The sequence below is a fragment of the Phytophthora cinnamomi genome (genome assembly GCF_018691715.1).
Source record: "Phytophthora cinnamomi strain GKB4 chromosome Unknown Contig10, whole genome shotgun sequence".
Lineage (NCBI taxonomy): Eukaryota > Oomycota > Peronosporomycetes > Peronosporales > Peronosporaceae > Phytophthora > Phytophthora cinnamomi.
The window spans coordinates 255849-282248 of NW_027150943.1; the positions used below are offsets into that span (position 1 = coordinate 255849).

The 26400-nt window shown below is 50.6% G+C and overlaps 1 protein-coding gene across 1 annotated transcript; it reads right to left on the reverse strand.

The window, feature by feature from the left end:
- Positions 1 to 70: 70 nt before the first annotated feature.
- Positions 71 to 2071, reverse strand: IUM83_05614 (Copia protein; the record flags this gene model as incomplete). Its single annotated transcript, XM_067929761.1, has 1 exon — positions 71 to 2071. One exon carries the CDS (start codon positions 2069 to 2071, stop codon positions 71 to 73), a length of 2001 nt encoding a protein of 666 aa, XP_067798057.1.
- Positions 2072 to 26400: the final 24329 nt, after the last annotated feature.

Consider the following 26400-nt stretch of genomic DNA (forward strand, 5'->3'; position numbering starts at 1 on the left):
TTGACTTCTTCACCATCAGCAGCCTTGGAGTCATCGAAGCTTGACTCATCGAATGTGACATCGCGAGAAGTCACCACCTGCCCGCCTCGATGTCATAAACTCGATACGCCTTGGAACGCTCCTCGTAACCCATGAATATTCCTTCACGAGCTTTCGGGTCCCACTTGAGTCGCTTCTCCTTCGGCGTCAAAACGTAGGCCTTGCACCCGAAGGTCCGCATGTGCTTGACGTTGGGCTTGGACTTGTAGACGGTCTCGAACGGCGTTTTGTCGGGCGACTTGGGAGACGGCAGACGCTTCTTGATGTAAATCGCCGTCATCGCTGCTTCCGCCCAGAACGTTTTGTCCAACCCAGCGTAGTGCAGCATGCTGCGGCCGATGGTCACGATGGTTCGGTTGGCGCGTTCAGCCGTCGCGTTCGTTTGGTGCGCATACCGAACCGTGGGCTGCACTTCGATGCCGTGGTCTTCGTAGCACGCCAAGAGCGAATTGGTCGCGAACGCCTTGGCTCCGTCATGGCGCACGAACTTCACCCAGGCATCGAATTGCTTCTCCACCTTGGTGATGAATCGACGCAAGCAGCCTTCGCTCTCCGACCTGACTCGCAGACAGAATCCCGACATGCAGCCGCTGGCTTCGTCCGTGATCAGCAGCAAGTAGTGGCTGCCACCCAGCGACTCTTCCTCCATGGGCCCGCAAATGTCGAAGTGGAGGAACTCGAACGGCTTGTACTTGCGCTTGTTCGGGTTGCTTGGGAAGGGCTTTTGCACCATTTTCCCTTGTTGGCACCCACGACATTGGCTTGACTTCTTCGACGATGTCGGCATTTTCGCACCTGTCACCATGCCACTTGAGACCATCTTCCGAAGAATGTCATTCGGCGCGTGACCCAAACGCGCATGAAGATCCACCGCGTTGACCGACGCCTTGGACACCGAATTCGCAGCGCAGCTTGGGACTCGGAGCCAGTAGAGACCGTCGATCAGGTCCGCGGAAGCCACGATTTTCTTCGACTTCTTCTGTGCGATGTGCATTTCAGCACCGTCAAACACCACCTTGAACTGTCCGCTTCGGTTGATCTGCGGCACCGAAAGCAGGTTCTTGTTCATGCTTGGGACATACAGTGCATCTTGAATGCGGATGTCGCGCTCCTTGCCGTTGGGCAGAGTGACCTGCTGCACGACCGTCCCGACTCCCAGGATCTTGGCCGTGTTGCCGTTGGCGACCGTGAGCTCACCTTCGTCGCACACCTTGATGTCGACAAACTTGGTCTTGTCGTTGCAGATGTGGTGCGTGGCACCACTGTCGATCGCCCATGAGCCTTGAAACTTGTTGGTCCTGGAGACTCCACACTCCATAGAGACCGCGAACGCGACGCAGTCGTCATCGCTGTCGTCACGCCACTGGACGTTGTTCGCACCGCGACCAGACAGGCCACGTCGTGCACCTCGATTCTCCTCCTTCTGCTTGGTCCAGCACTTTTCCACGACGTGCCCCGATTTTCCGCAGTACGTGCAGTGGCGACTTTCACGCTCGGCATTGAAGGCCCTCGCAGCGTCTTCAATCTTCACCTGAGCCGTCTTCTCGCCCTGCCGCTTGATGTGCTCATTCGTGAGCACCTTGATCACATCTTGAGTGCGCAGCTCTGCGTTGCCCATCTCCAAGTTGAAAACGACGTTCTCGAAACTCTTGGGCAGACTCCTGAGCAAGCAGATCGCCACGTCTTCATCCTCCATCTTGGCGCCGATGTTACTGAGCTTGGCGCTGATGTTGAGGACTTCATTGCAATGATGAAGCGCATTACCGCCTTCTGCCATCTCCATGCTGAAGAGCTGGCACTTCAGGTAGAAGCGCCCAGCCTTTTGTGACCCCCCGTAGAGCGAACGCAGTCGCGTCCAGGCCACCCACGCTTCCTCGCAGTCGTCGACCACATGATGGTAGTCAGCATCCATGTGGAGCAACATCAGTCCGAACGCGATGTTGCTCGACTTGACGTAGTCGTCCTTGGCCCTCGTGTCCGCGAAGCTTGGTTTCGTCTCGCGGTTCACGACGCTCCACACCGACTTGGTCAGGAACTAGCCACGCATGTAGCGGTTCCACGTGTCGTAGTTGTCGCCGTTGAACTTGTCGATGGAGATCTTGGTGTCTTGGACAGAAGACATGGTGCTTGGGCTCATAACCTGAAGAAGGTCGTACTGGGATCTTGCACTGGTTGACTTGGTCGTAGACACCGCCGAGGCTTGGGGCGAGGCGAGGAAGGTCACTTGGGGGGGTTGAATCGAAATTCAGAAGTGATTGGATTGTTGGAGCTTACACCCTAGGCTAGTGCTAAAGACACGCGGTCGTGCGTCCTATCAACTAGTGCGTCGAAGCAACCATCATTCTACACTACTCGTCCAATCAACCTACTCGTCTAATCAACGTGTGGTCGTATTGGACCGGTTCGGTTAACCGGTTCGGGTACCTCGGAACTGGTACAGTGTACCACGGTTCAGTACCCTGCAACAATTATAACCGTCTTACTCCAATCTGTTGTATCACTTCTACAAGCACACATCAACTACGCGGCAGCAGCGGAACAAGAAAATATAAGAACCATATGCCAAGACCGGCAGCGAGCCCCGCGCGTCGGAGATTTACAGAACCCGGCGTTACTGCTCTGCCTGACTTTGTACCTTTGCACCCACGCTGGGGAGCCGAGAGATCGTGGTAGTGGCAATAGACCTGACGCAATGTTCCCTCAGTCGATGGCAAAGCCAAGGCATACAAATTTTGCAGTATAATGTTTCATTTTGACAGTACTAACGTTACGTTGTCCTTCACGTCCTGCAGCGCCGTGAAGGCGACCGCTACTTCCTACTTGTATCTCAGCACCACATGGAGCACAAGTACTGCGTCGGAGAAGATGCCTCGGAACTGCGTGCGACTGAACAACAGCGAGTTGTCGGATGTGAATCCGCCGCGGCGGATCGGGGTGGCACGAAAGAAGATCTCGAAATACATCTCGGAAAATACGGAGTCAGAACCGTGCATGGTGGACGTTGACAACCTCCTCACGAAGCTCAACCTGGACGAGGAGGTTGTAACGACGGTTTCAGAGCGATTTTCTGCAGATTTGAATAATTTTTGTGAGGTGGAATACGGAATTTTGTCTCAATAAAGAACGGTTCCAATTCAATAACTTTGCGTGCTTTATAGAGGCAGAGACTGTATCCACTATATCGAATGCACAATCTTATCACATCTGATTTTCTGTGATCCACCAATCGTGCAGCTCCCACCCGGATCCCGCCAATCAAAGCTTGTAAACCGAGAAATAAAGGCGAAAATGCTAGGTGTATTGTGTTTGTGCGCGCAAATCACGACGAGGCCGCTTTCGCTCTTAAATCACTTCTCATGACAGTATTTGTCTCCTACGCACAAGATCGCAATGAGGCCCCCATGCACGAAAGTGCACGTTCAAGAAGCGCGTTCGATTCACGAAGGTGTACGAGCTGGCAGTCTGCTAGCACCACCGCTGTAGTGGGCCTACTTTGGCTCACTACTTTAGCTTACACGTCGCGCTACGTGTATGAGGAAGCGCGGGAGTTTATTAATAATTTGAATTAATTATGCTTGAGTCCGCAAGTATAATATAAATCAAATAAAACACCAAGTAGCTAGTTTAAGGTAAAATGAGAACTGTATTGTTTGTAAATTGATCTTCCTCCTAAATCTGCTAAAACTGTTTATCATCTATGAAAGGGGTTGACAGCGTCTGGCTGTCAGAGCCCCGCCAATATGCACGTCTCTAATTGGTAGAAAGATGCTGCTTTCTGCCAATAGGATCTTTGGGTAGGTGTGGACCACTCATTGTGGTGGCCCACTTCAATGTATCCATTGGTGTGACTTACACCAATGTGAGGAAGTATCTAAAACCTTTAACAGATCTTATCTGTTAAACCATAAGTGACAAATGTCATCCACAAGTGACAGTTGTCATGCACAAGTAACTGTTGTCACTTGTGTGTGTAACCCCGTTACACAATCCCCCGTTAAGCTTAGACGTGTCGGTCTCGACACGTCAATTAATATTGACTGCTTGTCAATTGTTTGTGCTGGGGGTTTCCGTGCTTATCCGCAATTAGCACGACCAAGCTGAAGACTGCCATTGCAGCAGAGTGTAAACTCTCAGTTGCTGAGTACCATGCGCGGTAGCGCGAGGTGCGCCGCTACCACGGGGACAGACAACACAGTGTCTGTGTACGATTCTTCGATGTCGACCACGTCTATGCGTCGACATCTCTAAGCGAATTGCTGTTGCTTACCGTGATCGGGTAAGCAAGCGCCAAAGCACTTCGAGTCCTTCTCGAAGTGAGGCAAGTATTAACAACTCCACGTTGTTGAGGTGGAGGCTGGTGCTCGTGCGCCGTGCGCACTGTCCGTCCAGGTGGCGGTGCGTATTAGCAACCGCGACCACAATACGTATACTATATGTATACCTGAAAGCTTCAATGATCTCCGTGCTAATTATCTAGCACGCGAGTCGTCAGGCGTTGTAGATTACTACAGCGCTCGCACTACCTTCTTGCTGGTAGTGCGTGTTGGGTTTCGTATTCCTTCACCATGTCCGGAACGTCTTCCATCAGGACGTTCCGTGGTTCCCACGTGTCGTGTTGGGGAGGGAAACCTCTCCAGCGAATACGAAAACAATCCGGACCTCGGATAGTTTTCCTATAATCAACAATTCGCTGGACGATCCAGCGAATTTCTCCGCGTGCGTCTCGCAGCGGTGGTGGAGGTGGTGGAAACACGCCCCGATGGTCAATGCCGTGTTGACCTTCATCTCGTGTTGCTCCACGACCAGGTGACGGTCGTGGAGTATCTACAGAGGGCGGAGGTTGCCTCTCTGTACCATCGTGTCCCGGCTGTGGCGGTCTCCCAGACCGCCTTGAACTGGCCGGTCGGGCTGTAGGCCCGACTGTATTAACTGCTCCAGCGCGACCACGCGCTGGAGAGGAGAGTTTCCCCTGCCGAGTCTGTCTCTTCGAGTCAGACGAGCCACTTGGCTCGTGCTGGAGGTATGGCTTTAACCGCCCGACATAAAATGTCGGGTGGATCCGCATGCTAAACGGTATGTCTAGCGTGTATGCGTTACCGTGGCGTGCCAACACAGAGAACGGCCCGATGAAGCGCGGAGCAAACTTACTTGCTCCGAAATCCGAAACTGCATGTTTAGGCAGGTTTTGAGTAGCTAACAAAACCAATGAACTAACTTTGAATTCATTTGTGTTGCCTCTGCCCACATTGTCGGCGTTCAGCTTCTGTTGATCAACAGAAGCTGCTATTGCATCTTGGACAAACCGAATCACGGCTTGTCTTTTGGTAAGGAAGTTGATTGCATCCGAGCGGAAGTCATTCAGCTCGCTCTCCGCTAGAAGCCCGGCCTCTGCGTGGTTCTTTGCGGTGTCTGCGCCCTGCGCAGACCCGTGGTCTTTGTCCTTGTTGTTGGGGGAGTCTGCGCAGGGCGCAGACTCATGTGGTTTGTTCATTGTTGCAGCTGACACTGTACAAGTGTCAGCGGTTTTCTGCGGCTGCTGTATGTGCAGTCGTAGATCCTCCCCCACTTAAGGTGGGAGCCATCACTCCGAGTAAACTCGGTAGACGTGGATGCCGCATGGCATTCACGTAGAACGGTGTATGCCCAGTCGGGGCATGCACTGGCAAACTCTGCCATCGATAAGAACTCGCTTCAGTATTGGAACGAGTGAGCGTAGCTCTTCAACATATCGACGAGCACGCGATTCACGCGCTCGGTTTGGCCGTCCGTCTGTGGATGATCCGCAGTCGACATTGAAAGCTGGCTCCCAAGAAGTGTAAACACTTCTTGCCACAGGTGCGCTGTGAAGCGCGGGTCTCTGTCCGACACGATGTCGGTCGGCATGCCATGGTGTTTGAACACCATGTCGACGAACAGACGGGCCGTCTGCTTCGCGGTCACTTCTGCCGGCACCGCAGCAAGATGTACCATCTTGCTGAAGCGGTCGACGAAGACCACAACACCGGTATTCCCTCCGCTATCCGGGGGAAGACCAAAGATGAAGTCCAAAGACATGGACTTCCAACACTCCGACGGAGTCGATAGTGATTGTAACGGAGCCTGCGCGAATGGCGCAGGCTTTACGCGTTGGCATACCTCGCAAGCACGGGTGTACTTGCGCACCCACTTATACTGGTGGTGCCAGTAGAAATCGCGCGTGAGAAGGACGTATGTCTTCTCACGTCCGAGATGTCCCGCAGTCGGGGCGTCATGATATTCGTACATGATCCTGAGTCGCAGGTCATGGTCATTTGGCACGACAACGCGGTCCGCGTTATCGTCGACTGCATTATAAAGAGTATTCCGTCGTGCACTCGAAAGCGGTGTGCACGCGCACGAAGGTGCTTGGGCAACTTCTGACGAGCCTTGTCAGAAGGCGCTGTGCCATAGGCCAGCAAGAGCTTCGTGTCCGCGTCGTGCGCGTACGCGGCCTTCACATCGTCCAACAGAGACGACGTGGGTGTGCTCGTTCGCATGACGTCAATGGCATTGACGTCAGCAGCTTCTGCATAATCCGGCCGACGTGATAACGCGTCGGCCACCACATTCAATCTTCCGGGTTTGTATTCGACCCGGAAGTTATATTCTGCAAAGAATGAGAGCCATCTCGCCATTCTTTGTGATACGTGTGGCGACTTCACTGCGGTGCGCAGTGATGCATGGTCGGTGTAGACCACAAACGGTCTACTTCCAAGCAAATACACTCGGAACTTTGCGAGTGCGTATTTCATGGCAAGGTGTTCCTTGTCATGTACCGGATAGTTGCGCTCAGCTGGCTTCAGCTGACGCGATTGGTAGTAGACGACACGATCACGGCCCTCGTGATCGTTCTGCATCAACGCGTATCCGATTGCGAAATCGGATGCGTCACACACTACGTGAAATGGGCGATCTTGGTCAGCCACTGCCATGATCGGCGCCTCAGTCAAGCCCCGCTTGACTGCATCGAATGCCTTTTGGCAATCGGTTGTCCAATTCCACACAGCTTCCTTCTTAAGAAGCTGTGACAGCGGGCGGATCTTGCCCGCGTCATCCTCCACGTACTTGCACAAGTACGTAACCGAGCCAAGGAACTGTCTCAGTTCCTTGACACTTGAAGGCATTGGCCATTCATTGATCACTCTGACATTTTCCGGGTCAGGGCGAACACCATTCTTCCCTACGAGACACCCGAGGACGGGTATCTCGCTCGCCCCGAAGATACACTTCTTCAGGTTCGCGTAGAGCTTATGCTTTCGCATAAGCTCAAGTAGCTTCCGGAGATGCACCCTGTGCATCTCAATGTCGGTCTTCCCGTCCACAGCCCGGCTGTGGATGAACACATCATCGAAGTAGCTCGGCGCGAAGTCGCGCACCGAGCGCAAGAAGTGCGTCACGCACCTGTTGAAGGTCGCAGGGGCGTTCGTAAGCCCCTGCGGCATTACTAGCCACTCCCAGAGCATGCCACTTGGCGTGCTCACTGCCGTGAGAGGGATGTCGCTCTCACGCATTAGGATCTGATAGAATCCATCTCGTAAGTCGAGAGCACTGTAAACGGTGCTCCCGGCCATCGAATCGATGATAACATCTTTTCGCGGTATCGGCGTCTGCGCCAGTACCGTCGCATCGTTCAGCTTGTTATACGCATGAACGATGCGCCATTCTCCCTGTGGCTTCTTGACACAGAACGTCGGAGCACTGTGCGGGGACTTCGATTCCCGCACTTGTCCAGCTTTGCGACGACTTTCAAAGAAGTCGTCGATCGCATCCACTTGATCTCGCGGCAGTGGCCACTGCCGCGTAACACAATACTTCGTGCCCGGCACGAGATCCATCTCGTGCTGAATGCCCTTATCCAGCGGAAGCTCCGCAGGAATCTCTTCCGGGAGTACGTCTTTGTACTCCCTCAACAATTCGTAATAGGGACTCGACTTCATCGAGTCCCAGCCTTGTTCCTCGAAGCGCTCTCGCTTCGTCTTCGCACTGAGAGTGTCTTCACTCTCAGTGGTACTTCCCATAAAGAGCTGTCCCAGCTCTTTGCTCTCCGTTCTTTCGCTGTTCGAAAGAACGCAGACCTGCTCGATGCGTCCATCGTGCAAGTCGCGCGTGAAGCGCTTCCAGCTCATGACTGGAAGCGAAGTCAACTCCGACGCCGTCGTCGGAGGATTAGCGAGTTCCTTTTCCTGATACTGGAATCCAGTATCGGTACGCGTCAAAACGTTCAGCGTCTCGACATCCGGCGTCACCGCCTCTGTCTGCCTGGCAGACAGTTCTTGTAGCGTCTCGGTCCCGGACCGACACTTGCGCAGCGTTTTTCGCATGCGCCGTCTTCTTGTTGTGTGCAAGCCCGGCTCCGCACAGCTGCTCTTCCGGTCCAGGCCCGGCCGTGGACAGTTGTTCGTCGGCGGACCCTGTCTGCGGGCGCGCGATATCAAGCCCGGCTTGATCGCATGGCGTTTCGTCGTGCAGCCCGGCTGCACGACAGCATACAAATTGCGTCAGTGCGGAACGTTTGCAACCATCCGTACTGTTTGCAGCGTCAACTCCCGGAGTTGACACGCCTTCGTCACCTCGACGCCATTCATTGGCGGAGCCCCTCATGACCGAGGGTGCGTCGGCTCCCGGAGTCGACGCGTCGTCGTCGACCTGACCTCTTCGGGTCAGGGACTGTCCCATGCGTACTTGAACGCGAGTGTTGATTCCCGGAACCGACACATCCTCATTTTCCGACGTCGGCAGCACCGCCGACGTGGATCCCACTTGTGTGCATCCTCGCGCACCCCTTGGGCACTCCGGGACAGTGGCATTAAGCGCTGTCTCGACTGGCGAGTCGCGCGCACCTGCTGGTGCGTGCGCTGCGGTAACAGGGCCATCGCTCTCTGTTGCGCAGTCGCGACCGAAGCGCACGAGCGTGCGCTTCTTCCAGTCTATCACGGGATCATGCCGTACAAGCCACGGCATGCCCATTACCACGTCGAATTTATCGTCCAGGTCCAGGACGATAAAGTGTTCGACAAACACTCGTTGTTTGAATGAGAAGGGCACGTTCACGACGCGCTTCTCGGTCTTCACGATGGCACCTGTTGCCAATCGAACTTCCAGAAGACTTCGAGGTACCTTTACCTCCTCGAAGTCAAGACTCGGTAAACTCCGCAGTCGAACAAAGTTGTTCGACGCGCCCGAATCTACCAATGCTCGAAGAGAGTCGCTCGCTCTATTCGACGTTACCTTCAAGATGACCAGGTTCGGCCTGTCATCTTGCTTCTTGCAGCGAGATCTGGTCTCACTGGGGGCTGCAGTCTTCAGTGTCGCGTGCCCAATGTCGGCACGCGTGACTGCATTACCAGTAGGGCGCCCCGCTCCTACTGGATGTTCGCGTTTTTTGTTGGTCCGCGGCGATGCCTAGCATTGCCACGACGGCCACCTCCAGGGGGCATGGGAGCTGTGCACTCTCGTGCAAAGTGACCGATCCTTCCGCAACGGAAGCATCGCACGTTACCTCCCTGTTGCTGGTAACCAGCAGTTGTTGCGTTCGAGAGGTCCATTGGTTCCGGACCTCCCGTCCTCGCTACCGGACGCGGTAGCGATCTCGGCGCATTTGCATGGAGTTTAGCCTGCCGCAGGCTAAACTCTTCTTGCATGGCAAGAACGATTGCAGCTTCGAGAGTACTCGGGTACTCTCGGAAGAGATAGGTCTTCACGGGCCCATCTCTAAGTCCCTTCATGAACGTGATGACCTTAGTCGCCTCGTCAATTGGATTAGTCACGATATTTGAGACCAAGTATCGTGCGCGCTGCGCGTAAGCATGAACGTCATGCTTACCCTGCTGAAGGTCGAGGAACTCCGCCCTCGACCGGAACTCGTTTTGCGGGGGCTCAAACGCTTGTCTGAGCTCCTCTTTGAATACTTCGTACGTGCTGAAGCACGTAAGATCGGAGAGTCAGCGTCCATACGCCCAACTCCTCGCTCGTCCGCCAAGACATGACATGGCGAACGCAACCTTTGACAACGGGTCGACGATGCGTCGAGCCGCTATGGCTGTGTCGAGTTCGACAAGCCATCGAAGGAGAGGTTCGCCCTCTCATCCCACGTAATTGCTCACGCTCAATTTTAATGATTGAGCACGCGGTGTCGTCCCCGACGACGCCGTCGCTGAGGAAGCAGCATCGCGCTGTTCCTTCATGATGAACCCCAGAGCAACACCATGTTGCTCTGTCGGCGATAGCGTACGCAGCATCGTAGCTATCGCCGTTTCTCCAATGACTGTTGACAGTCGTTGGAGGGCCTCCCACTCTGGGTCTGACAGGTGGGGGCAGTCCGCGCGTGCAACATGCGTTGCAGGCGTATTGGAGCTCTCCATGGGCACCTCCGTGCTCATGGGGTTCTCGGCTCCGCGTTCGTACACCCTGTACGAACGTTACGTAGTCGGTCGTTGGACGGACTACAAAGTGCTACCAGGTGTAGTGGGCCTACTTTGGCTCACTACTTTAGCTTACACGTCGCGCTACGTGTATGAGGAAGCGTAGGAGTTTATTAATAATTTGAATTAATTATACTTGAGTCCACAAGTATAAAATAAATCAAATAAAACACCAAGTAGCTAGTTTAAGGTAAAATGAGAACTGTATTGTTTGTAAATTGATCTTCCTCCTAAATCTGCTAAAACTGTTTATCATCTATGTAAGGGGTTGACAGCGGCTGGCTGTCAGAGCCCCGCCAATATGCACGTCTCTAATTGGTAGAAAGATGCTGCTTTCTACCAATAGGATCTTTGAATAGGTGTGGACCGCTCATTGTGGTGGCCCACTTCAATGTATCCATTGGTGTGCCTTACACCAATGTGAGGAAGTATCTAAAACCTTTAACAGATCTTATCTGTTAAACCATAAGTGACAAATGTCATGCACAAGTGACAGTTGTCATGCACAAGTAACTGTTGTCACTTGTGTGTGTAACCCCGTTACAACCGCAGACGATCGTAGGAATCGTACAATGATGTAGCGGAGTAGGCCAGACTCAAGTTCACCCCGCTCGGCAAGCCTTCTAAACAAATGATAGGGCGCGTAGTCAAGGCTACGACTACCCGTTACCATACGACCCCAGCGTGTTTAATCTGCAAAAGGCAGCTGCCACCGCATCAGTTGCGCATTGACCAGTGGCGTCGAATTCGTCGCGTATTGCGAAGGGTTTTAGCTGCCACTCGCTGGTGCCATGATCATTGGCCACGCTCGGAAGCTGTTGCGGCAACTCCATATCCCCCATCGGCGCAGCCTTCTCCCGGTTGGTCATGGCTGCGCCGCTTGCAGGCACGCTATGGCATCCGCTGGCGCCGGGCATATGGGTGAGTCTGGGGCGGTAGACTTGAAGACCATGACCTCGGATTTTGGGCGTCTTTGAAGCATCGTTGGTCTCTACGCTTCAACCGACGTGTTCAACATGGATGAGACAAGTTTCATGTACAACAATGTCCCTCGGGGGTCTATGTGCCTACAGGATGTTCCTGTATGGAAATAGAACAAGTCCCAAATTATTCTTGTTGTTTGCCCTAACGCAACGGGATTCAGTAAATTGCCTCTGCTTCTTATCGGAAAGTCTGCCAAGCCTCAATGGGTTGACAAGCAGCCCCATGAAGTTAAAAACACGTCCTACAAGAAGTCTCGAGTGACCGCGGACCTGTACAAATCGTGGTTGAAGTACCTGGACAAAACTATGCAGCGGCAAGACATAAGGATTTTTTATTAGTAAATAATACGGCGAGGAAGGTCTCAGTTTGGCGAACGTGCGTGTCGAAGAGCTACCTCCGAATACAACTTCAAAGCTACAACACTCGGCCCAGGGATAATCTACTGGGTGAAATGCAATGTATAGACTAAGAAAATGAACTTTGCGCTTGAGGAAATTGCTAACGGTAACGAACAGACCTATAAAGTAGGAATGCTTAGAGGTATAGAGTGGTGTGCAGCTGCACGGGAGGAAATTCCTGCATCCACTATTGAGCACTGCTGATTGCACTTCGGTCTGCTTACCAAAGGCGATGTCAGCTTCGTCCTGAATTAACAAAATACAGTGTGCTGCCACATCCACGAGGATTGCTGTGTGCCCTCATAGTCTATTACCTTGTGTTTTGAATATATATCAGATGTTCTTATTGAGGTAAGTTCTGTAGTATGGTGTCGCCCACGGCGTTGACCGAGTTTTGTTACCTTACAAAGGTTAAATGTCTCCATACAGTCCTCAATCTTGAAATGAAATAACATTGATCGAGTTGGCAATGAGATAAGCCAATGCTGGAATTCACACTCTTACAAGGAATCTATTAACGCTTAAACTATATCGTTGAGTAGGCAATTGTACGATGTATCGTATTGCCACCAGTCCATATGCAGCCACTGTTTTTAAGCTTTCCTAAAACGATTATTGTGGACACTACACATGATACAAACGCGAATTGTACCTACTGTTGTCCATTATGATTATTTTGTCCATGGCCAGCATGTTCAGGTAAGCCGCTCCAGTCATGCGAGCGACGCAATACCTGTCTTTAGTTCAAACCGTTGGCTAGAACTTAAATTATGGTGGCTAGTATCATATTGTATTGGATTGTAAATTAAATTGTAGCTGATTGTACTAGTTTGTGCTAGATTGTTTCCTAACTCTACTGCATGTTTTGCTACCAGCATTCCCGTCTTACAGTTGAAAAGACATACAGAAACGCTCCAGCATGCTATCCGCCAGTTCAAGCGATGCAATCCGCGATGGACAGACATTAAGTGCGTCGTTGTTCACAAAGCCTTTACTGAAATTGAAGTCTTCAAGACCAAACAATCGCAAGCAAGAATGCTACTAGGCCAATTTCATACCGTCAAGTATATCCAGGTAAGAATTTCTAAGGTAGCGTACGGACTCTCGGTTTTTCAAAGGAATAGACTGAAGCCACTGGCTAGCCTTGTAACAATGGAGGTCTACTGGTAGACCTTCGTCAGAAAAAAAAAATTTACGAGACGGACACCACGTGCACGGCGAACGCTACTTGCGCGACAAACGCGACGTGCGCGACGAGTGCAGCAAGCACAACGAGCAGAGAGTGAGTTTGTTGTGGATGCGTTTCGGGAATGCTGAGGAGAATCAGGCGTGCGAGTTGCACCAACGGAGGCGCGCATTGGCGGAGCGCGCGACCGCCGTGCTACCGAGCGCGTTGAAGTACCTCCAGGCGGGCGGTTTCGTAAACGTGAGGTGGGTGAGGGCGACGGCGAAGTGAGCGCCCCACTTCCAAATCGGACGCGTCGAGGTGGAGGCTCGGTTACGGATTGGACGAGTGAGAGTGACGTCATAATGAGCGCCCCACTTGCAAATTGGACGGACGAGAATGCGGTTGCGGATTGGACGATACGGAGAGAGAGAGAGCTCCCGAGTCGAAAGCAACTGAGATCGAGTGTAGTGATGGAGACGTCGCTTTGGGCTACAAGTGTGGCAGCGAGTGGTGCAACGAGTGGGCTCCATGCGGCATACGACGTGGGGGTAAGCAACGGTGGACACTGAGGTCCGGGGGTGTTTCAGAAGCGTCACACGCGGGTTCTGGGGACAGTCGGCGTGCTGTTTGAACCTGTGCGAGTGGTTGTACGAGGACGAGTATAGTGTTGGCATTTGCTAGATTATTGACTAATCTCTTAATAAAATTGGAACAAACGCATGGGGCGGGCATTCCTGCAGGGGGAGACCAAGTGCATCTCTGACGGCCAGTACGGTGTTGAGACTACGAAGCTCACGGGCGACCTCGCAGCGGGAGCACACGACCTGCCTAGCCGTCCCGGCAAGATAAGAGGATCGGCACAGCCTTGTCGTGGAAGCTAAACCGAAGTAGATTATGACGAGTGCTTTCGCTTCATGCGCCAAGAACGTAGGGTTCCTGATACACGTTGATGGAAGCGAGTCAGCTGAAGACGTTAGTGCTCCTCTATTTTGGATTTACAGATACCGCTGAGAAGCTTTGGCATCTTCAACTTTTTGTTCATAGAGGGTATAGATAAGCCAAGCGTAATGTGATGTTACAGTGTAAAATAGCTGGTGCATTCTAGAGCAATGGTGTCGGCGCTTACCTCCCCCCCCCCCCCCCCCACACACACACACACCTCATCAATTCAGTCCATCGCTTGTTGTTGCTCAACTTGGTAAACGTTCGTACCAGGAGGTGCTCGCACGGGTTGGTCGTCGGGTGAATGCGTGCAAGTTTATGTGCACCTCTCTAACATGATTTCATCACATAGTTGGGGTATTAGCTGATCGTGTGCCAAAGTTTATCAGCGGTATCTGTACATTGCACAGATGCCAAGAGATGTGGTGCACATAATATGAGCACTAGGTAAATATTTTTTACGCGATAACGCAGTCCATCTTCGCAACAACACCAATACTAAGATGGACTCATCGTGACAAAAGCTCAAGACGATAGTCGATCAAAATGTGGACATTGATAAGTCTGTATTAAATATGATCTGGTGGGGTAAAGTTGAGCAAAATGCCTTCACTACGGAGGTGACCAGGGTTGTACAAGGTTTTGACCATATCCGCCATATGAGTGTGGAGTTGACACGGCTGGAGGAGATGACAAGCCACTACGCGTTTGATATCATTAAGAGCAATATAATATAACAACGAACGCAGATACGTACTACGGTATTCGCAATGAGGGAAACGAATTGCACATGTTGCTAGCGCCTCTACCATGTGCAAAGTAAACATATTAAAGAAGCCGCCATGTCGGCACATACTCTACCTACGAAAGCGCTTGAATATGTCTGCCCTGATTCCGTTTGGTTTTCTTGGTGATCACTGGAGATTTAACTCCACAGCGATGCTAGCGTTAGTGACTACGAACTTAGTGGATACGTAGAAAGTAATTTTGTTTGACTGCAGGCGCTACGTGAGCCACAAGGATTCCCTGGTACAGGCTAAGAGAATAGCACAAGCGGTCTGCCAGTTCGGAGGATGTCAATATGAACAAAGTCGAAGAATTTTAGATGCAATTACGAGTGCATTTACCTAGGGTAGATTAGACAGCCTCGATGCCGCTGTTACACAACTTCACGGTGACCCAAGAGATTAGTGTGAGAACAGAAGTGAGAGCAGTGCGTTCAGGCAGTCCGATCACATGCGCGGTCACGAGCACTAGCCATCTGCGTTCGAGTTGGAGCTCAACGCTTTTAGCCGTTCTCACAACAGTCACATCGACGGTCGGAGCCAGTGCCACTACTACTAGTACTACTACTCGTACTACTACTCGTATTACTGCTGCTGCTTCTGTTGTTGCTACTACTACTACTGCTGCTGGAAGTGTCGTTGATGATGGCGCCGGGGGCGGAGGAGGGGGCCTTCCTTGGCTTCCAGCGGCTAAATCACTTCCATGCGGCTGATATAGCGTGCGACAATGATATGCCTGCTAAAACTCTCTGCCTGCCACGTATCCGTGCGGTACCTGTAAACATGACATGTTCAGAGATTTCAGGTGCATGCACTGAAATGAGGGATTGGTAGTAATATCGATATCGCCGCAAAAGTAATATTATTAATTCGGGAGACGATTTTGATTTAGTTAGTATATTAATATTACTAGTTGGGTTCGTTAAGAATGTAATATTAATAAATATAGTTACTAATCGTAAAATCAAACTGCTAAAACGCCCTTACCACAGATTCCACTCGCATTTCCTCATCCGCCCAATCTCTACGTCGTTGTGAGAAGAATTATCTGGCGCTGGGCTCGCGCATTGCTCGTGCGTCTGCGGAGAGGGCGCAATACAAACGAACCTGATGAAACGACTCTTGAAAACGTGTTGAGGAGCAACGGGTGTCCCGAGCTCGGGAGGGTTTGTAATGACCAATATCAACCGGAATCCTAACACCAGATATACGTACGGTTGTCAGATTCCGGCGAATAGCTTCATCCACCTCCGTAGCTTGACTCGACACAAATATCCCTTGACTGCTTGCTAGGGAGGGCTCACCGTCCGGTTGATCTTTATTCCTAAAGAGTAGGACGCTCCCTGGACTGCAAAAGCTACGCATAGAGGTGAACGCGTTAGATGCTAGCAAACTATGCACCCAAGTAGTGATAGCCGTACCGTTTGGAAAGCTCTGCCTCGCCCCAGACTTCATTGCTGCAGATATGATGGACAGGACGACCGCAGATGCAACACGACGCCGTTTCCTTCATTTCAGGCAAACGCAACCCGCCTTGGAGCACCTCGCGCGTCCTTTCAAGATATTGACCTTGAACTTCAACTTGAAATTTAGTAGGATATTTAGTAGTTTTTAGTACTAATATCGTATTCTTTCTCCTACTACGTTTATGTTAGTACTAATTGTTATTCTTGGAATTTGTAATATTACCATAACTAATAGTATTATACTATTAGTACTATATAGTACTAATCATGATTTTACTACCAATTCCTGACTTTCGTCGCTAGCTGTGCCCAAGTGATGCATTGGGGTGGGGGTTCCCACCGGCAAATGTTCAGTAGGCTACTGAACACTCACGACTCAATAAACCCACCGAAATCAGTTGTGTTCCCACCGGCATATCTTGAGAAGTCGCGGCGTTTCGTCCATTTCAAGTAGAGCGGATTGACGATGGAAGAGCTGACCGGCGGCAAGCTGCTTGCTCTGCATTGGTTTCTGTCTCGGGGCTACGCAACATCAAGCAGCACGAGGACAGTAACGACACTGATGAGGCTGCACAGTACTTGCTCGGTAGCAGTGCCAGTACCAGTGGTTTTATTGTTGGAGTCGACCATTGCAATGACGAAGAAAAGTGATGGGTGAAACCGCGAAGTGGGGAGTGGATCCGTAGGCTGGTGGCTTCACAGTCGCTGTTTGATGATGAACGCTTCTATGGAAGCTTCAGGATGCGGCGAGCCACGTCTGAAAAGCTATTTGCCATGGTGGAAAATCGTATCAAGAGAGAAAATACCAACTATCGCGAAGCTGTTCCGGCACGAAACGTGTTGCTAGCATTTCTGTATTATAGTGCTCATGGAGTGACGCTGAAGGTGCTACACGAAAAGTTTGGAATTGGTCTATCTACGTGTAGTGAAATACTTCGACGCGTAGCTGACGCTATCTCTACACTTGGATTGATACGTTTGCCGTCAGAAGCTGAGCTTGTTGAAATTGCAATGCGAAACGAGCATCGCTCTGGAATTCCACAAGCCACTCTCAGTTTCTATGGGTCCCACATCCCCATTCTTCGGCCACGTAAATGCGGACAGAAATACTACAATCGCAAGGGATCTTACAGTACAGTTCTCCATGCTGCGGTGGATGATCGACGTAACTTTCGTGATGTAGTTATTGGATGGCCTGGTTCGGTAGGGGACAACCGTATTTTCACTAACAGCTACTTGGGACGGAATTCTGAAGCGTGGGAAGTATGCGAACCAGACAGATTCCTACTTCTGCTACTACAACTGCAGAATTGCCGATGTTTTTACTCAGAGATTGCGCGTATTGCAATCGACGCAATTTTGTCACGACTTACGAAATTTCGCAAGTAGCTCAATATGCAAGCATAAAGAACCTGAATCGTGCCTTATCGAGAATTCGCTACAAAGTAGAGCAAACATTCGGAATCCTGAAGGGCCGTTTGCGCATTCTCCTTCGCGCAAATACCACCGCTGTTACTGACTTCGAGTTTGTACCAACGTGTGACGTGGACGTCCCTCTGCCAATGAGATGGCAGAGGACTCCCACGTCAATTGCTAATGCATACCTTTCTGTTTACGCTGTACAGCGTAATAAAACATTGCATGGTTTATATTCGTTACATGCTATCCTACTGGTCAACATCAAGAATAATCATGAGTATGGGACGCATAAACATGGAGTTTCATGCGACCTCATTGGCTAAAAATCCTGGAGATGTGCAAGAATCAAATTTTCGAGCCGAACTTTTGATTATGGGACGCGAGTCGCATATTTGGATCAAGCTACGTTTTGGATTAGTAGATTCTCATTGGTAGATCAGGATAGAATTAGGATCTGAGATTGATAGACTTTAGGATGGGACCTGGATACTTGTTTGCGTGTCCAGGTCGCCAAGAACTACTGGTTGTGCGGCGGCAATGAGCCGACGCCAAACTAACGATTCAATCAATCACTTTTCAACTTCCAATCTTCCTCTCAAGTGTTCGACGGGCGCCCGCCACTGCGCCCTCAAGCTTCGGGTCTTCGTATCGGTTTGTGTGACATGGTAGCACTTGTTGGTCAAGCTTCGGTTCAAGTTCAAGAAAGGTTTACTCGTGGCCACATCGTGGGAAGCGAGTTTTACCTGTGACTATTGAAGCCAGCCACATCGTGGGGAAGCTCTAGGTTGCGAACGTGCAGCTTTTGAGGAGCACACTTCGAAGAAGTGGGTACATTATCACTCCGTGTGGCCGGTGGAAATACCACGTAGGGGCTTTGCCTCCGCCTAGATCGGATTGTACCTAACCTTCGCTGTGTGCTGGGCTTTCACTAGAAGCCGGTTTAGCACCAGGGCGCCTGCATTGTGTCTGCGAAAGCGGAACTTTGTAGAAGTATAACGGTCCTTGGTTACCCGGTGGTAGTCCCTTGCCTCTTTTTCGATCTTTGGAGTCGGTCTATGGCCCGCTACAAGAAGGGTCACAACCAAAGCAGTAAGAGGAAGCATCAGAAAGCGAGTGACATCAAAGTATCATCGACGTCCACTCCTGCTCCTCCACCTGTTACGGCGATTGACACCAGTCTTTTCTTCTCGCCAGCCGAGGCGGAGAGTTTCGCTAAACTTCAAGTGAATCTCCTCCGCCAGGTCAAAACGGCTAAGCGGGTTTTGGGCAAGTTTCGCAAAGAGACTTTCTGGATCAAGGACGAGAGCATCGAGGCCCAAGTTGATCGCCAACTTAACCTGGCGTTTCTGAACCTTTTGGAGTGCCAAGACAACCTTGCTGCGAAGCTTAACAGCCTTATTCGCCAGAAACCGCAGCAACACTAAGTTGTAAAACACTTTTTGAGCTTTTAATTCCTTTTCCGTTTTATTTCGCCGTACTTTACGGATCACTCACCGAAAAGTCCATCTCCTACCCCTAATGACTATGACAAGGAGTAGGGCAGCTGAGAGTGAATCGCCTAACCCGCGGCAACGCCAAGTGCCACGGACGGCTCAAACGGAGGCGGCAACGACGCAGGAAACTCACCACGAAGTCCCACCCGCCGGAACGGCAAACGTTGCACCTGACGCAATGTCAATGCAACAGTTAATGATCTGGTTAACGCAACAACAGCAAATGTATCAGACGCAGATGCAAACGCAATTTCAGATGCAAATGCAGCAAGCCAATAACCGTTTTGAACACTTGCTCGCATCACAAGGTGAACGACGGAAGAAGGATCCTCCTATGTATGAGGGGAAATTCGGTGAAGATTTGGAACTATGGATCTTTGCCATGGAGGAATATTACGCTAACAAGCGCGGATTGATGGAGGCCGATACGTCCGATTTTGTGACCATGATATCCAGCAGTTTAGGTAAATCTGTGCTAAACTGGTATCGCGCTTTTTTCGTCAGATTGTGAAGCGGCAGGAGTTCCCAAAACATGACAATTGTTTAAGGCGAAGCTACGTGAACGCTTTCGTCCCAAAGACTTTGAATACAATCTACGTGAGCGATTGTTTCAGCTGAAACAACACGGGACCATCCATGAATATGTGTCATCGTTTCAGGATCTGATGTCTCAATCCGAGTTGGAGATTTCGGAGATGGAGAAGCGGTTCTACTTTCAGAACGGACTTCGGCCGGAGACAGCGAAAAAGGTGAAGGAGCTCAGTCCAAGATTCTTGCATGAAGTAATTGAGATTGCAACGAATTTCGAGTTTGCTCACTATGGAGGATTCTCGGCAAAGACCACGGCGAATCACCAGCCTTCTTCGAAAGCGGCATCATCTGTGAAACCAGCGGCTAACAATACAAGCAAGCCGCTGGAGCGAAAGCTGTCACCGAAGAGTGGACCAAAAGAGGATTGGCGAAAGTCAGCCACTTGTCATAATTGTGGACAAGTCGGTCATATCAAGCCGCAATGCAAGTCCACCAAGGAAAGCAATCACTATGTTGGCGGATCATTCTACGCCATTTTGGAAGTGAAAGCTTTAGCCTACAATCAGGAGGAGGCAGCGACTGACGTCTCAATATTCGTCGACAATGGAAGCAGCCTCAACGGTGTCACTGAAGATCTAGCTGTACGACTTCAGCTGGACATCAAGGAGCATCCTGACGACATGATGACAGTTCGTCTAGGATACAACCAAACAGTGCAAAGACCAATACGTACCGTCGAAATGATGTTGCAGATTCCGGATTTCCCGGTGACATGTGAAACGTTTACGGTCATGCCTGTCCCGGAGGATAAGGATGTGCTTCTCGGAATGAAGTGGCTTCGGGAGAATAACCCTGACATCGATTGGGAACGTTTACTATTGCGCCCGCGTACAAGGACTGAGGAACCCCAGGCTCTTCAATTGGTGGTACCTAACAGACCTCGAACGCGTATGATCGGAGGCCGTCGTTTCAAGAACGCAAACCAGAACCGCGAAATCTTCCATTACTACCGTCGGCATGGTCACAAGGGTGCGTTCGGTGAAACGAAACTGATCACAACGAAGCAATTTCTGAAGGAACTCCGCAAAAAGAAGGATATCGAAGCTGTGTTTGTTGTCAATCCACACGACTCAGAAAAGGCTGAGCGTTTTAAACAACAAGGATGGGAGGCACTGGTGAACAACCCCGCATATGAAGTCTTGCTCAAGTATCGCGATACTGTGTTTCGCACTGAGCTGCCAAGTACAACACCCCCTGTCCGCGAAGGGATTGAACACGAAATTCAACTTCAGCCGGGAACACAACCGATTTCGGTGAAACAATGGCGCCAAAGCCCGGAGCAGCGAACGGTGATCCAGGATTGGACGAAAGAGATGGCGCAGGCAGGTATTATTCGACCTAGCACCTCTGCATTCAGCGCTCCGACGTTCTGCGTCAAGAAGCCCGTGGGTTGTGCACGATTATCGTCAACTCAATAGTGCCACCATTTTGCCAGCGATACCGATGCCGAGAAAGGAGGACACATTTGATGCGATGGGCGGTAGTTACTGGTTCTCCTGCATGGATCTCTTGTGGGGTTACTATCAGGTTAAACTTCGTGAAGCTGATATTCCATTTACTGCTTTTTCGACGCCCGATGGGCTGTTTGAGTATCTTGTAACCCCGATGGGTTTGAGCGGTAGTCCGGGCACATTTAACAGGCTGTTACAGCGAGTGTTCAGTGACTTGCGCGATGTGATGCGCATCTATTTTGACGACATCTACGTTTTTACGCAAGACAAGGACGTGCAGGTGCATGTCGACGCGTTGGACAGAGTGCTTCAGCGGTGTCAAGAACAGCAATTGTACGTAAAATTGTCGAAGTGTCAGTTCTGCGTCGAAGAAATCCCCTGTCTCGGTGACTTTGTGGGTCGTCATGGTGTTCGAATGGACCCTGACAAAGTGCGCGTAATCAGCGACTGGCCGATTCCACGTACCAAGAAACAAATGGAAAGCTTCTTAGGTACGACGGTCTACGTCTCGCGTTTTTGCGCCGAGTTCGCACAATTTGCAGGCCCACTGCACGAAAGTACTAAGGGTTTACGCCCAAAGGAATCGTTACACTTGTCTGAGCATCAGTTGGAATGATTCCATGAACTCAAACGCCGTCTCTCCACCCCACCTGTACTACAACTTCCTGATTTCGACAAACCGTTCGGTATTCGTATGGATGCCTCGAATTTTGCCATAGGGGGAGTCTTGTTTCAAAACGAGGGAGGGTTGGAGCATCCGATTGCATACACAGGACGCAAAATGAAACCAGCGGAACTCAACTACCCTGTTCGTGAGCAGGAGTTACTGGGTATCATGCATGCCCTTCGTGTGTGGAGAGTTTACCTTCTCGATCGCCCATTTACCGTTGAGACAGACCACAAGAGCATCGAGACTATATTGACGCAAAAGACAACCAATCGTCGTGTTGCGCGCTGGTTTAACGAGCTAGCTGAATTCGAACCGCAGTTCAAGTGGATTCCAGGAGAAAGTAACCAAGTGTCGGATGCAATGTCCCGAAACCCACTCTTTGAGCATAAAGCCGCTCAGGTTAGTCTCAGTGAGCTCATCGAAGCTGCTCGAAACCGTGAAATTGTTACTAGCATCCAAACGCCAAGTGCGACTGTGACGCACTCGGCCAAACAACTGTACTCTACCGACCGGAGAGTTCAGGAGTTGTTGCAGAGTATTTCTAGTGGTAAAGAGGTACCACGCTACTCTGTGAAGAATGGATTGTTATTTTACCAAACGAGAGATGATGAAAATGCTCGACTGGTAATTCCGGATAATGAAGATCTGAAGAACCGTGTTATTTGTGAAAACCACGATGTGGTCACGGCAGGTCACCCCGGATACTTTAAGACATACTTGGGTGTCCAGAAAAAGTATTACTGGCCCAAGATGTCGAAATACATTCAACGCTATGTCAACACGTGTGAACGTTGTCAGCGGAATAAGGCACGCCAAACGAAGCCGCCCGGACTACTACAGCCTTTGGAGATTCCAGGAGGTAGATGGGTTGATGTGTCGATGGACTTTATGATTGCACTGCCGAGCACGGAAACCAGAAAAGATGCCATTATGGTTATTGTGGACCGGTTGACGAAGCGTGCGAAGTTCATCGCAACCAATACGAATGCGACAGCAGAAGAGACTGCTGCGCTATTCATGGTCAATTATGTGAAAGACCATGGCGTGCCGAAATCGATCATTTCAGACAGAGACTCCAAATTTTGCGTCCAAGTTCTGGCAAGAAGTGATCAAGACTTTGGAGACGACCCACAATCTGTCGTCTGCCTTTCGCCCACAGACTGATGGTCAGACCGAACGTACTAATCGGTTTATTGAAGACTATCTTCGGGGTGTTGTGAACCCATTCCACAATGACTGGGATGAATATTTGCATCTCGCTGAATTCGCGTACAATAGACGTGTTCATTCCTCAATCGGTATGTCACCGTTTGAGGCTGATCTGGGTTATGTGCCCTATATGCCAGATGATGTGGCTAGGGACCCGGAATTTGAACAGTTGCACAAATCGTCGCAAGAATTTCTGCTCAAGCAAGATGCAATTTTGAAGATGGCACAAGATGCAATGAGTGAAGCCCAAACTCGTATGAAGTCTTACTACGACAAGAACAGGCTTGCTCAAGACTTCAAACCTGGAGATATGGTACTCCTAGATGGACGAAACTTGGACATTCGTCATAAAGGCTTCGCACAGTCAAAGAAGCTCGCACCGCGGTTTATTGGACCTAACCCGGTTGTGAAACAAATTCATCGTGACTCATACGAGCTGAAGTTATCGAAGGGTCTCAAGTTGCATCCCGTATTTCACACCTCATTGCTCAAGCCGTATCGCAGTGATGAATCACGGAGCCAAAGTGTGAACAAAGTGATTTTGAAGGACGGTACGGAAGGTCAACTTGTGCGCGAAGTAATTGGTCATCGTAACAAGAAGAAGAAACTTCAATACCAGATTTGGTGGCTTGGTGAATCACGCGAAGAAGCAACGTGGGAACCAGTAGAGAACCTGAATCAGATTCCAGGTCTCATTGACAAGTACTGGGAAACCAAGAAGAAGACAAAGCCAGCTTCGAAATAGCGGGGACTTCTTGGAAGGGAGGTCATGTGACGTGGACGTCCCTCTGCCAATGAGATGGCAGAGGACTCCCACGTCAATTGCTAATGCATACCTTTCTGTTTACGCTGTACAGCGTAATAAAACATTGCATGGTTTATATTCGTTACATGCTATCCTACTGGTCAATATCAAGAATAATCATGATTATGGGACGCATAAACATGGAGTTTTATGCGACCTCATTGGCTAAAAATCCTGGAGATGTGCAAGAATCAAATTTTCGAGCCGAACTTTTGATTATGGGACGCGAGTCGCATATTTGGATCAAGCTACGTTTTGGATTAGTAGATTCTCATTGGTAGATCAGGATAGAATTAGGATCTGAGATTGATAGACTTTAGGATGGGACCTGGATACTTGTTTGCGTGTCCAGGTCGCCAAGAACTACTGGTTGTGCGGCGGCAATGAGCCGACGCCAAACTAACGATTCAATCAATCACTTTTCAACTTCCAATCTTCCTCTCAAGTGTTCGACGGGCGCCCGCCACTGCGCCCTCAAGCTTCGGGTCTTCGCATCGGTTTGTGTGACACAACGCTTGTCTACGCATTTTGTTCACTCCACAACTTTCTCATTCAAGAAAATGATATTTACTACCACCACCGCTACGTTCGGCGTGAGAGAGCAGTAAATCCACCTCAAGCCAGCCGCAGCCTTCCAGAATGTCCAACCACAAAAACTCGCGATACATTGCTGCTGTTCAGTAAGAACAAAACCCGTGCTAGTCGCGCCTCCCAAACAACTCGCGCAGTAGCTCGCGATCGCGTTCCCTCTCGCAGTCATGGTGCTCACGACTCTCCTGCTTTTCCTTGACACGTTGATGTAGAGCGGTACGACGATCGGCTTGTATTTCCTCGAGCCTGTTTGCCACAGTATCTGTCTGTAGCTGAACCAATTTCATGAGGAACCGGTGTTCACCATTTGGCCCCGAAATCTGCTTTTTTTGCCTTGAATTAAGGTTTTCTGTTGTGTGTTTTCTCGGTCTTCGGCACGGTGTCTGACTCTGGTGACGGGGGGATATTGTCAATAATAAGATCTTCGTCTCCACCATTGCGCAAGACTTGCGAAGCTTCAGTGTGTGTGCTGTTGTCAACGATGTTTCCAAAATATGCTTGAAGAGAAGAATCATTGTCGTTCCTCTCGAAGATAGGCGTAGACGAAATTAAGGCGGAAGGCTCTACAGAGTCATCGCCGCCTAAGATGTACTTCACAGCATGTAAGACGGCTACATCCACGGCTGCATTGCGCGCGTCCGTCTTGTTAGCAGCCTTGATGGTTTTCTTTTGCTCACGTGACAGTTCAAAGCAGCTCGGCTGGCCGGTCGATCCAACAACTCGATTATTGTTAAAAGCAACAATGAACTTGTACGCAACAGGCAAGTTGTTCTTCTTGTCGATGACTGCTTTCTCACTCCGAGACGTGCTACGTGCTACCACCACACACTGTCTTGAAACGCTCCAACACTCGCGTGTTGAGAAGGGCCGCAGACTCCCCCTTCTCTGCTGGGATATCCAACTCAGCTCTCCATGCCTCGATGAGCTTCAGGATCTCCGTTGTAGTTCAGTTAGGCTCTCGAAACCGAGATTGACCCTGTTGCTTCTGCTTCTTCTTCTTCGCCGTGAGTCCTTCTCCGCGCCACCCTACTCAAGATTTTTGCGGTAGCAAAATTCCTACTGAAATAAACTGCATCGTCTGACGCGTTTTTGTGTAGGAAGGTAATGAATCAGGTTAGGTTCTCAAGATCGCCTACTCAATATTTACCGGTGCTTGCCCTCCTATTTGTCTTATTGCAAAAAGACCTGATCAGTCCTGTATATGCTACAAATGAGAGTCTACCAGGATTCCTTGAAACCATTTCTAATGGCTGGAGCGTTAGCGTCAGCCAATACCGTTTTCGAGCGCGGACGGCGACATGAACATGTGCTTCCAGGTCGTTCTTGTGCGCTGGTAGCGCTGGTTTATCGTTGACGATGCAGATACTGTGAAGACTATCCGTGCAGGGGCGGCCAAAACGAGAAGTGATGAGGTTGCCGCCCCACGCAGTTCAGGGAGTTGGGAGCGAAGCTCCCACGGACTGCCCTACTCTGCGTTTATACTAAAGTTTGTATAGTAGTAAATCCTACCCTAAAACATACCCTAAAATACAGTAACAACTGTTACACTCACCCATCCTCCAGGAGTCGTCCGTCCGTGAATAGCCAGTCATTCGGAAATTTGCTCGGGTGCGCCACGGTGGCATTTGAACGGCTCCAAAGTTCCTATGCTTCATATGACGCTTGGTTCGGGAGGGGCTGGTCCCTCTCTGAGGTTGCCGCCGGTTGAGACCATGGTCTAGCAAAGTTCCGAGCAAGAGGTGTTCGTGCCACCACTTCAGGGAAGAGTGGTGGCTGCGCCAGATTACGGTCTTGGCCTCGTGCCTGACCTGCTCGCTGCTGCTGGTGTCATCGAAACGCCGCCGCCTGTGCTTGAGCGGTCTTGCCAGATCGACACGCTCGGTGGCATGACCGAGGAAGAGCTGACCGAGTTCCTGGGCTCCCATTCGCCCATGTCGCTGCTCAACGATA